We start from the raw sequence: 12,249 nt of genomic DNA on the forward strand, positions 1-12,249 counted from the left end.
AAAAACCCTTGAGCGATGTCCATTCCTATGGCGTATACGCAATTCAGACCAAGAACCGTACTCAAATTCGAGCGTCTTTCTGTAGCTTGTGAATTTGCGATAATGCGAACCTGGGAACGCTGTAGCCAACATCGAGCACGAACATCGAGCAAAGCAGTTGCGCACATAGTTTTCAGCACTGTAGACGTTTCCGAGGGTGTCGGAATTTGTCTTCCGTTCGTTTGTGGCGTTTTTTGTTTTGAAATAACATTTGATCTGAATTTGAACTTGATGACGAGTGTATTCACTACTTTTCATAACTAATCAAGCCATCCATCGTCCCCGCATGTAATCCACCAGTGATGGCAATATCAGTGGCTGTCGTATGCCTTGCAGCATCACTGAGCAGGTAAATAACAGCACCGGTGAGATCATTCTGCGTACTTAAGCGCTGGTTCGGCGGCGCCAGCCACATCTGCTCTCCTTCCCTCTTGCTCTTCAGTTCTCGCACCTTTCTTGTCATCTCAGAGTCAACAAAACCGGGTGAGATGGTGTTGACGCGAATGTTGTGCGGCGCAAGCTCAACAGCCAACGCTTTGGAAAGCATAAATACCGCTCCCTTTGAGGCGTTGTAAGCCGCCATGCGATATCCCGGCAATGCGATGTGAGCTGACTGCGAGGCGAGAAGTACCATGCTGCCTCCGGATCCTTGCTTCAACATTTGCTTCGCCGCAAGCTGGGCAACGAAGAAGGTTCCACGGACCTGAAATGTATAAGAGTCGAGCATACGTAAGATGAGAGCGTTCAACTTACATTGATCTCCTGGATGCGGTTGAACTCGTCCCAGGTCTGGTCCAGAAACGGCTTATCGATAGCGATACCCGCGGCCGGCACACATCCATCAATGGATCCGAACTCCTCCAAAATTTTCGCAAAAGCAGATTTGATGCTGTCTTCAGACGTGACGTCGGTTTTGATGTAGATCGCTTTTGTGGAAAACTTGGCCGGCAAAGTGCTGAATTCATCCACGGGCTTTTCTTGAATGTCGAGCACAGCGACATTACCTCCCATCTCGCATATTGCGCGGGTGCAAGCGAAACCGATGCCTTGGGCGCCGCCTGTTACGACGTAGTTGCGCCCTCGCAGCTCGAACATCGGCCGGACATCGTCTAAGGGGTCGGAGGGAGGCATCTTGAGTCGACGAACAGGGGTGTCTCACAGGAAGAGCAGATGTTGGTGATTGGAGGGATACAATATGATAAAGATCGTGGCATACAAGAAGCTTCGCCTAAGCTTCTGATCTTTCTTATCGTGCGGCTTGGAATTAAGGTTCAGGAATCGGTTCCGAGGGTCGGAAGGTGGGTCCCCCGGCTGTCTTCCGGGCCACGGAAGCTCCGAAACCAGCGGCCCGAGCCCGTCTCAATGCGTATCTCACACAAGACTGGTCTCCGGTGCCTCATCAATGTTAGATAAGATATGATAAGTCTCGAAATACGTGTACGAGTCTTTTAACACCCGTATCTTGGGCCGTTTTGATTGGTTCGTCACACATCTAAGAATAGCGCATAATGGCGTCTCATGCGCCCTCTACATGCTGCACCATCGGCAGTCTTCATGAGTGAGTGTCGATGGCTTCAACTAAGCCTTCATTTGCACCTCAGATTTGATTCTAATCTGCTTTAGGGGAACTCACCAAGGAAATCTGATCCAGATCGATGGCAACACAGACGCGTACTTAGCCATTCCAACGACTGGAGAAAAGCCGAAACGAGCTGTACTGTATATCCCGGATATCATTGGTATTTGGCAAAATAGCAAGTTGATGGCCGATGCATTTTCTCAAAGAGGATATGTGTGCCTAGTACTTGACATATTCAACGGTGACCCGGCACCGTTGAATATGCCCAAAGACTTCGATATCATGAAGTGGCTCAATGAAGGATCGAACGGAAGTAACCCACACACCCCGGATGCGATCGACCCAATAGTACTTTCCGGAATACGGTATCTAAAAGGCATGGGTATTGAGAAGATCGCGGCGGCTGGGTATTGCCTCGGTGCTAAGGTAAGCGGACTTTCTCGACACCTAGGTGGAAACCAGAAATGAATAGCTCACAGCAAGCTGTAGTACGTCGTTCGTCATTACAAAAGCGGAGTACAATGCGGCTTCGCAGCTCACCCGTCATTCGTTGAGTCCGAGGAGCTATCTGCGATCACTGGGCCGTTGGCGATTGCTGCTGCTGAACTCGACGACATCTTCCCTGCCGAAAAGAGACATGAAAGTGAGAGGATACTAACAGTCTCTGGACAAGACTATCAGATCAATATGTTTTCTGGGGTCGCACATGGCTTTGCTGTTCGCGGTGACTTGAAGGATGAAAGGCAACGGTTTGCGAAGGAGCAGGCTTTCCACCAAGCGATAGCCTGGTTTGATCGGTACCTGGGACCTGAGTGAGACTATGAAACTAGCAATAGTCCAAGTGCTATCGAAATGAAACATTATAGGCTTTTATCTAGCAATCTAGGCCGTACTAGGTAGACCGAAGTTGACCTGGGCTTGCCGTAGTTCCCAATATGTGTACCCTGGTAGACTTCTCTCTTATTGCCATAACTCCTTTAGGGCCTCACGGTTCCAGTGGTCGAATGATGATAAGCTCAAAAAGAATGTAATTGGGTATCAATATTGAAGTTACTTCTCCACACATGCTGCATCCGATAAACTCGCGATAGCCTAGAAAACGCCATTCATGTGCGACGCATTATCAGTTGCCCAGCCGACCCCTAACAAGTCTTCCCACTCAGCGTCTTGAGTCGGCTCTGAGCTCCGATGCGCATCAAACCCCGCCGCATCAGACCCCATCAGTGCCGAGTAGTCAATATGTGGTGTAGACATTGCCGCATCCGACTCGGACATGTATGACCTCTGGACAAGCTCCCCGCCGCCATTCGTAGAGCGTCTCCTGTCTGAATCTCCTCTGAATCCAGTACCGGCATTTCTCGCTCCGGCTTGGGACCGTTGAAGCATACCCAGTTCCAGCAGACTTGCTCGAACCGGTGCCAACTTCTCCGACAATCCCTTGGCGGCTTTCGACGTGTTCGAGTATCCAGTCGCCAAGGCCACGGCCATTTCGTAACTTCGACCCATAGCAACAGCTACCTCTGAAGGTACACTTGCCAACACAGCCGACCTATTCTGTTCAAGGAAAGCCGTCAAGACGAACCCCAGTCCGGAGGCGGACGCCAACAGAGGCTGATAGAAAGGCTGCTGTTTGCGATATATGTCGGTGGTGGTGTTTAAGTTGTACATAATGTTGCATACATCGAAAAGGACCTCGATCGCAGGCTGAAGGTACTGCTTGCTCGTCTGAACATCTGACTTGGCGAAGAAGTGTGGCTTGAACAAGAGACTTCGGACCGATTCTGCCCGGAGGCTGAGCAAGACTTTCCACGTTGGAGGTTGGCTTAGAGGACTGCTGTGCCATGATTTCAGTGAGGGTTCTAGAGCGGCTCTCTTCCTCCACCGCTCGATGCGGAAGTTCATTACTTCGAAGGCCTCCTGATCGCTGTATCCTTGTGCTCTGACAGCCTGTGCAAGGGGATCGCTGATCTTGTCGCTGAGCATGATGAAGGATAGCATAGCTTCGAGGTAAGGAGTCTTGATCTAAGTTCACTGTGTTAGGCGTTCTCCAATGTTCATGGCGGAAAGGGGGGCAACGTGTCGGCTTACCGAAGACGTTTGGATGGGTCCAAAAGCGGACTCCTGGAAGTTTGTCGGGAGACCAGCTGCGGCGCTCCATTGTCGATCAAGGATGACGATACTGGACATGAGGGCCCAGACCTGAGTGCGTTGGGCTCGTGACTCCAACATGTGAGTCGACATGGCGCCATTGTGAAAACCAAGCTCCATCAGCATGCGCCCTGCGAGTCCGCACATGCGCCAGGCCGACTGAGGTGTGTCGTTGAAGAAGTCATAAGAGCCCTATCATCGGTACGTTAGCAATGATGCGTCCATTGGAAACATTAGTGTACGTATTGCCTGACCTTGAGCAAGACAACAATGACATCCTTGATGTTGGAGACAGGAGCGACAAGCTTGGTGGTGACGGCTAGTTGAATGCTATCCAGAATAATAGATTCTTTGGTAGGGCTCGTCGGGCTCAAGTCGGCATGTAGACCGATCAACAGGGCTGAGCACAGTATCAGGAGGTCGTCTTTAGGTATTGACCCGGCATTTCCGTCATGGGATGTTGACTCTGCATCAGCAAAAGCGCAGCGAGCTGTCTCCTTGACTTCGTCCAGATCGATTATGGGATGGAGAGTTCCGATTGTTTCTTGGTAAACACTCAATAGTTGCAAAGCTTCTTGCAAGCTCATGAGTGACCGGAACCTGAGGAGTCGTGACGGCGGCTCTCTGTGAGTTAACATCGGAGACCGGGCCCGACGATAGTTCTTTGAAGAGAGGCCCATATCTTCAGCGTCCGAATGAGCGTCATTGTAACGTTGTAATGACTGTGAGATAGACAAATTGTGCCGTTGCGATTCGGACTGATTTGAGTGCATGCTCTGCTCTGGACTTGGCAATGCGCCCAATGGTTGAGATGAGGGCGGTAGAATTGAATCGAAATAATCATCATTACCGATTGCGTCGTTGATCAGATTTGATAGAAAATCGTCGTCATGCTGTTCATCAACCGAAAAAGTCGGCTCTGGCGGGCTTTCGCTGGTGCTTTGAACCCGCGACGCCAGGCTATTCAACTGGCCCTGGAGACTGGACAGCATGTCCATGATGGCCTCTTGACTGCTGCGACTACGTCGCAAGTAAGCAAGACTGAGACTCAAGCACCCTTACAATGACATACCTTGATGCCGATGGCGACGGGTTTGTTGCTTTCGCGGGGCGGCGATCTTCGGCTCGGCCTACGCTAGGCGGCGGCGGTTGAGACCACTCGTCGCCCCCGAAGAAGCTATCGTAACTGCAAGCCTGCTCGCGGCCTGTGCAATACCTGCACGGCTGTCGCCCATCGCATTTCCCCTTGCGCCGGCGGCAGGCATCGCAAGCACGCAACGCGTACGGCGCTCGGCGTTTGCCCGCTTCGGCGGTCTGGTTTCCGGGCCTCTTCGCCACGCGGGCGTCCCTCACCTGCGCCATGATGCCCTCTCCGTCTCTCCTGGGTGATTAAAGCCGTTGTCTCTCGTCTGAGGGCGACCCGGATGCGATCGAAAAAGGGGGCCGCGACAGTTCGTTACGGCTAGAGGCGAAATTCATCCACGTTTTGGGAGATGTCAGGGCTCAATCGGATCGCGAGAAGTGTCGCGTCGACGGCGATTCATGTTTCGTTATCTACTGAACAGCTGGAGGTTCCCCCACACTGAATTGGAGACCGGGGTCTCCTTTCCCGGGGTGCAGATAAGGATTCGGGTGAGGTTTGCCTCGTTATCCTGATTGATCGCCCTTATCATCCTGGCAACTGCAATAATACGGGGTAGGTTTCTGCATGTCGAGGTCATAATCATAGTTCGGCTGATGTTTTTGCAGCGAATGGTGCGCTATCCGACACCCTCCTTCAGCTTATCACAGATACTGAGAATTCACTCTTCAATTGTCGCATGGCCATTGCGATGGCGGTCGCATTATGCCTTGTTTTAAAGATGTCCTCATGATCTTTTCGGCTTATTATGAATTGATCGAGGAGAATTTGAGCAGCCGTTGAATTGACTTCGAATAGGTTGTCGTCGGATAGAAGCATCTCTAATACAGTCTCTTTACTGGTATCTTAATGTCATCGCTTCACAGTAACTGGCTGGTGCTCGGGACTATTTCCCGACCGTTCGCTTTCATTAAGTCCGCTTCAGCCAAGGCCCCAGGCGAACAACGCCCTTCAATCGTTTCTGGCCATGCTAATGAATCTAGCAACGTCATGGTCAAACATACTGGGATAAAGGGGTGAACCAAAGATTTGTGGGGACATACAGTTTGATGGCGGACAGGATCGACATGGACTTTGAAGCCGATTACATAACTCTCTATGTCGTCATTCCAAGGGAGAGAACCGATGCATGTATGTCAACGTAGTTGGACGCTTTCTCAACTTCATGTCACAAACGTATTCCGCACAGCATCAACGTGCAGCCGCAAGAATGCCCCGAAATCGCAAACGCAAGCCCAGTAAAAGACCGAGCGACGATGTAAATATCGACGCCTGGACCAAGGCACCAGCAGAACGATATCTTCACAACAACTGGCAATTTCTTATAGGTAATACCAATCGTCAACTGATCATGTACCATGTCGTCTGGCACGGCAGGCGACGCGGCATATTTACAGAGTGGGAAGGGGATGATGGTGCCATGAGACAGGTGAATGGCTTCAGGCGTAACAAGCGTGTGTTGCTGTCCGGTCTCGTTTGCCTTCAACTTTTCTGGCTAATATTTATTGTCGCAGATGGACATGCAGACACTTTTGATGAAGCTGTAAGTAAACAGCATGCATCGGTAATTTGGGGGAAATGGCTAATGTACGGCAGGTGGAACTTCTTCTCGAGGGACTTCAAGCAGAAATGACAGTGGGCGACCTAGAGGTCCCTGTTTCATTGGCTCCGCAGACACCGGCGGCCAATGGAACTCCCGCTACGGATGAGTCGACCAACGATGAAATGTCCGGCATAGCCTCGCCATCCCAGACTCCCACAGAAACGTCTACCGCATCTTCCATCGCCGATGAGGAGATGTTGGACGATGAAGAGGTTTCACCTGAGCCTCTCCTGTCTCCAGAATATCATTCGTCGCCTGGCTCGCCTCGGCATACCTCTCCCTTCGCAGCGGCCATAAGTGAAGAGAAACCCGTGGAGCCTCGTCTCTGCAAGGAACAGCAAGATGCCTTGGACCTTGCACTTGAAGGGCGAAATCTCTTCATAACTGGGTAAGTAATCCATAGAAACACCCAAAAGCTGGATTCTGACTCTGAAGATCGGGTGGCTGCGGTAAATCGGTGCTGGTGAGGGCTCTCTTCCGGAAGCTGAGTGCCAAAAAGAGAGTTCACCTCCTCGCACCCACCGGCCAGGCCGCTGTCAACATTGAAGGCGCAACAGTCCACCATTTTATGGGTTGGGGCACCGAGAGACACGCACTTGATTTCCTTTCTTCTAAAGCAAAGAAAAACAAACGCGTTTACAATAATGTGACGCGGACTCATGTTCTCATCATCGACGAGATCAGCATGGTCGACAACCATCTCTTCACTCGACTCAGCCAGACTATGAGTAAGGTCCGACACGAAGCCGCTCAAGAGGAATATTCGAGTCTAGATCCTGTCGCAACACTGGGTCCATTTGGGGGCATTCAGGTCATCGTTGTTGGGGACTTCTATCAGTTGCCCCCGGTGCTACCGCTCTTATGTTGCGAATTGTGCGACGCAAACTGGAAGAAAAACGCAAGAGTCCCAAAGTGTGACCACTTGGAGGACACTGACAAGTGGGCATTCAAGTCTGCTGAATGGGAGAGGTGCAATTTCAGGTATGTGGTTGTAACTTGTCTCTGACTCCAGATTTCGAACTTGGGGCTAGGCGATGGCAGAATGAACTGTTTTCATGTTGAAATCTGTGAAGGCAGTATTTTTAAATTGAAACGGAAACACACTGACATACTCGCGAATAGTTACGTACATCTTACAAAAATACACCGCCAGCAAGATGAGAAATTCGTCAGGATCCTCCAGAAGTGTCGATTGGGCAAACTTGACAACGTCGGTGATGTGAACACCCTTCTAAAGAATCACGGAGTTGAAAATGGGGTTCGGTTGTTCAGCAAAAAGGATGACGTCAAGGCGTGCAACGATGAGGAATCCAGGAAACTATCCGGTAGAGCAGCGGTGTACAAGAGCCTCGATCACTTAGAGGAACAACAACATAACATGGACGACGAGGAATCGCTCCCTGAAGCTCGACACGCCACATCTATCACGCTGAAGATCGGAATGCCTGTCATGCTGCTTGCAAACGTGAGATAGGCCGCGTCACTAGCTCATGACCACAAGCTAATAGTATTTCACTGCAGATAGATGTCGAGAATGGTTTCTGCAACGGCAGTCGGGGTGTTATCCGTGATTTTGCATCGCGTCTTCATGAGGAACCAAAGAAGCCAAATAGTGAGAACTACAATGGAGATACAGATGCGTTCGAAATTGCTCTGAGGAGGTACAACCAGATTCGAAGGTTTATGAAGGACAAACAAGACATGATATGTGAGTAGTCTGCATGCAAGTGAAACGTTGATTCACACTAACTTCCGTCTCAGACCCTGAAGTTGAATTTTCCAATGGTGCACGACGTGTTATCGGCCCAGACTGTACTATCAGCCGACTCGGCACAGAACCCTACAGCTATTGGTCTCAAGTGCAGATACCGCTGACGCCAAACTGGGCTATGACTATCCACAAAAGCCAGGGCATGTCTCTGGACCGTGTTGTGGCCGACATCACGAACATTTGGGAGGGCGGACAAGCGTATGTGGCTCTGAGCCGAGCACGGTCTCTTGAAGGACTCGAGTTGGAAGGGAACAACTTGAGAAGAACGCTGAAGGGCAAGTTCCGTGCTGATGAGGAGGTACATAAGTTCATGGATATGCTAGAGGCACAGGCAAAGAATGAGGGTCGGTAGGTGTGTACAGTAGTTCTCACTCAGCTTGTTGCAAGCTTTTGAGCTATTCGGATTTCTCGTGAGCTCCCAGAATGACAGTTTAGAGAGCATGTGAACTGCAAAGGACATCGTCGATATAGTGTTTGGATCCTATGGAAGCCCAAGTACACCCACTATTTTTATGATTACGAGACAATTTTCATACTCTTATTCATCTGCTATGATCGCTGTGTATATAAACTAATCCGAAATCTGACGATGGAGGCTACCTTGATCAGATATGAGCCGGTCTGACTGCGATGTCAATTCGCGCGTCGTTGAAAAATGTAAACAAAGCCCAATAAGGTAATTAGCAAGTGGGCGCTAATTCAGGGGTAAACATCTCGGATAAAGCGGGGTTCTTCTAGAATCTGCTCGCTCGGGCGGCTGCGTTTTCACTTCCAACAGCACGTGATATGACGTTGAGTCTTCATCCGGATGCGACCGGCTGAGCTTTTCGAGTACGGACACGGCGAAAACTTTAAGGAAAAAGCAATATATAGATGGGGGAGGGGGAATGTTGATGCAATCAGGCTAGCTTACCTAAGCACGTGACATCGGCGAGCCTCATCGCGTTGGACCAATTCCTAACCTTAGCTAGAACTCAAAATCCACTTGCACCAACATCATCGGATACACCCATAACCACAAGCATGCCTTCTAAGCGCAATCGACCCGGGCCGTATGACAGACCGTCATACGGATACGGATCGTCGTCGAAGCGGCCCCGAAACTCGTGGTCTTCAAGCGGTTCCTCTCACAGGCACCGCTACAACATGTCTCACACCGAGACTGCATCGGCCGAAAGGGCCATCGACCCGAAGGTGAAGGCCCTCGTGCAAATATACATGCGAGGCATACCTTCCGGACTACCGAAATACTACGCTGTTTGGGGAGGAGATCATCCTGGCATGTACACGGACTGGGATGTATGCAGACCTCTGGTACCTCTGGTACAAGGAACAAATGCAAAAGGAAGCCGTAGGTCCCGCAAGCCATACTAATGCATGTGCTTCACGACTGACGACACTCATGCAGACATGTGGCATAAGATGTTCAAGTCATACGACCAGGCTGTGAGTGAAGCTCCGGATGACGAAACCTGATGACCACTGTTGACGATAAGCAGCTGAAGTCCCTCGAGTCCGGGCTATCTGCTTCCAACAGGCTCGAGGAGTATCTGGCAGCCGCCGGCCTATCCCCGGCAACGTCAGTCGTGCCCTCAACGGCTATCGCCGATCACGCAGATGACGAGACTCATCCGAACGACGCAAGCGACGTTCAGGTCAGTGACGACGACGAGGTAGAAGTTATCGACCTGACTGGCGACGCCTCGGATGCGGAAGAGCAGGAGCTGGCAGGCCAGCAACCAACCGAGGAGCCTCTGCCCCCGCTCTGTGAAGAACAACAAAAAGCTCTTGATCTTGCTGTTACAGGCCACAATCTCTTCATCACCGGGTATGTACTCGTCGCGTTAGCGTACTCTTGTCAACTGACGGCTGACCTCGGCCCCGTAGGTCGGGAGGATGTGGCAAGTCAGTCTTGGTGAAGACCATCCACAGGACTCTCCAGGCTGCCAATAAAGAGGTCCATCTCATTGCACCTACAGGAATCGCTGCTGTTAACATTGGCGGTTACACGACCTTTTCCTATATGGGCTGGACGCCCGAAGACTTGAAGAAAACAAATAACATGCTTCTTCAGGGTGCAAGTCGCAAGCGCGTTTATGATCGGTTGCGGCAAACTCAAGTCCTGATTATTGATGAGATCAGCTTGGTTGATAGCCAGTTCTTTGACCGAGTCAATTACGTTCTCACCGCGGTCCGGCAGGACGCAGCCCGACGTGGCTATAATGGCTTGACCATGGCGGAAGCTGCGGGCCCCTTTGGTGGCGTTCAGATTATCGCCGTCGGGGATATGTGTCAGTTGGTCCCGTGGGAGGTATTTCGATTCTGTACAGCGGAAGTCAAAGACTGGGAGGGGAAACCAGCTCCGTGTGGCAAGATGGCGCAGAAGACCATCAAGGGCAATATCTTCCACTACTGCCCTCGCGACACAAGTCACGATGTTTTCCACCACCGGAGCAAGTGGGTATTCAAATCTTCCAGTTGGCGGGAATGCAATTTTAGGTATGCACTACTCGTTTCGGTCTTCACAAGATGTGGCACTCACTCCCACCTGACAGATACGTGCACTTGACCCAGATCCATCGACAACAGGATGAAGAGTTCGTGAGGATTCTTCAGAGGTGCCGCTTGGGTCATGTGGACGAACGCGACCTGGACATTTTAATGGCAGACCGCAAAGTCGAGGACGGAATTCGTCTAATCGGCAGAAACGATGCCGTCGCCGATCACAACACCCAGATGTTCTCACAACTTCCCGGTAAACCAGTCTGGTTTTGGTGTTTTGATTATCCGCAAATGTCCGATGCGGATGACAAGAAACAGCGCTACGCCGACCGCGTGGACCTCAAGCTCAATATGCCCGTCGTATTACTTGCAAACGTGAGCTGCTAGGGACCCAAAGTAGTGGCCAAAGAGATCGCTGACCTTGTCACAGATCGACATTGAGAATGGCCTTTGCAACGGCAGCCAGGGAACCATTCGAAGTTTCGTAACATCCGACAAAGTTACGCTGCCTGATGGCCCAAGTAGAAATAGTTATGGCGACGACGAGGAAGGCTTTCTCGTGGCGAAAGCAAGGTGTCAGCACGTGAGATCTTTCGTGGAACAGAACAGAGGGGCACTATGTGAGTAGTTCCATCGCAATGAATTCGTTCCAAAGGTACTGATCTTCTGCCTAGTTCCCGAAGTCGAGTTCAATAATGGCGAACGTAGGGTCATCGGCCCAGATTGCACCATTTCGGAGATTGAAAAGGTACTAGACGAAAATACGGGGAGGTGGTCCCTCAGGTACAAGTCGCGGACGCAGATCCCCCTGGTGGCAGGCTGGGCGATCACCATCCACAAGAGCCAGAGCATGTCTTTGGAACGTCTCATTGTCGATCTGGCATCCGCCTGGGACGGCCGGCAGATTTACGTGGCGCTTAGTCGGGCCCGGTCTCTTGAAGGTCTCAAGATTGCAGGAGGGTTTCGGGCCAGGCAGGTGATGAGGACGAAGCTCCAGCTAGACCCGGATGTGTTGGCTTTCGAGGAAGAGATCGCGGAGAAGACACAGCAGGCGGAAGATGGATAGGCTTGAAGCCGGGTATCGTCGTGTCCAAGCTTGGCACCAAGTCATGAGACTCGGTGTCAGACATGACACCGTTCCGGTGTGTCTACGACTCAACTTGTAAGGAGCGCGGTGCTATTGTAAAATGTAAATTATTGTCATTGGAAAGGAGTTAATAGGAAAGTTTGAGTTGTATTGTAGCTCCCTCTTTTGCAGCCGACGATCTTGATGTCGTAGTATCATTGTTCTTTCAACGAACGAACCACTCTCACTATCCCTTCATCATTGGAAATGCCCTTAATAAATGCATCCAAATTCTCGGTCGGTATCTTCTATTTGAAATGTCTAGCAGGGCATAAGGTTCTTTAGAGTGGTTCATCCAATACCGCAGCTCTCCCTGAAACCAAACCTTCCGTTCCGACCG

At 50.9% G+C, this 12,249-nt stretch overlaps 5 protein-coding genes across 5 annotated transcripts; 3 read left to right on the plus strand and 2 right to left on the minus strand.

Moving 5' to 3' along the window:
* Positions 1 to 286: 286 nt before the first annotated feature.
* CkaCkLH20_02468 (short-chain dehydrogenase reductase sdr) lies at positions 287 to 1,170 on the minus strand (the record flags this gene model as incomplete). Its single annotated transcript, XM_038885187.1, has 2 exons — positions 287 to 742; positions 793 to 1,170. The coding sequence occupies 2 exons, from the start codon at positions 1,168 to 1,170 to the stop codon at positions 287 to 289; spliced, it is 834 nt and encodes a 277-aa protein (XP_038749118.1).
* A 377-nt stretch (positions 1,171 to 1,547) lies between these two features.
* CkaCkLH20_02469 (dienelactone hydrolase) lies at positions 1,548 to 2,434 on the plus strand (the record flags this gene model as incomplete). Its single annotated transcript, XM_038885188.1, has 3 exons — positions 1,548 to 1,597; positions 1,663 to 2,044; positions 2,108 to 2,434. 3 exons carry the CDS (start codon positions 1,548 to 1,550, stop codon positions 2,432 to 2,434), a joined length of 759 nt encoding a protein of 252 aa, XP_038749119.1.
* Positions 2,435 to 2,710: 276 nt separating this feature from the next.
* On the minus strand, positions 2,711 to 5,128 carry CkaCkLH20_02470 (uncharacterized protein; the record flags this gene model as incomplete). Its single annotated transcript, XM_038885189.1, has 5 exons — positions 2,711 to 3,640; positions 3,707 to 3,958; positions 4,021 to 4,166; positions 4,617 to 4,786; positions 4,839 to 5,128. The coding sequence occupies 5 exons, from the start codon at positions 5,126 to 5,128 to the stop codon at positions 2,711 to 2,713; spliced, it is 1,788 nt and encodes a 595-aa protein (XP_038749120.1).
* A 1,130-nt stretch (positions 5,129 to 6,258) lies between these two features.
* Positions 6,259 to 8,633, plus strand: CkaCkLH20_02471 (ATP-dependent dna helicase pif1; the record flags this gene model as incomplete). Its single annotated transcript, XM_038885190.1, has 7 exons — positions 6,259 to 6,352; positions 6,422 to 6,450; positions 6,504 to 6,898; positions 6,946 to 7,491; positions 7,633 to 7,975; positions 8,032 to 8,218; positions 8,272 to 8,633. The coding sequence occupies 7 exons, from the start codon at positions 6,259 to 6,261 to the stop codon at positions 8,631 to 8,633; spliced, it is 1,956 nt and encodes a 651-aa protein (XP_038749121.1).
* Positions 8,634 to 9,304: 671 nt separating this feature from the next.
* CkaCkLH20_02472 (ATP-dependent DNA helicase PIF1) lies at positions 9,305 to 11,849 on the plus strand (the record flags this gene model as incomplete). Its single annotated transcript, XM_038885191.1, has 7 exons — positions 9,305 to 9,632; positions 9,690 to 9,727; positions 9,781 to 10,109; positions 10,169 to 10,780; positions 10,837 to 11,158; positions 11,214 to 11,403; positions 11,458 to 11,849. 7 exons carry the CDS (start codon positions 9,305 to 9,307, stop codon positions 11,847 to 11,849), a joined length of 2,211 nt encoding a protein of 736 aa, XP_038749122.1.
* Positions 11,850 to 12,249: the final 400 nt, after the last annotated feature.

The sequence above is a fragment of the Colletotrichum karsti genome, assembly GCF_011947395.1.
Source record: "Colletotrichum karsti strain CkLH20 chromosome Unknown Scaffold6, whole genome shotgun sequence".
Lineage (NCBI taxonomy): Eukaryota > Fungi > Ascomycota > Sordariomycetes > Glomerellales > Glomerellaceae > Colletotrichum > Colletotrichum karsti.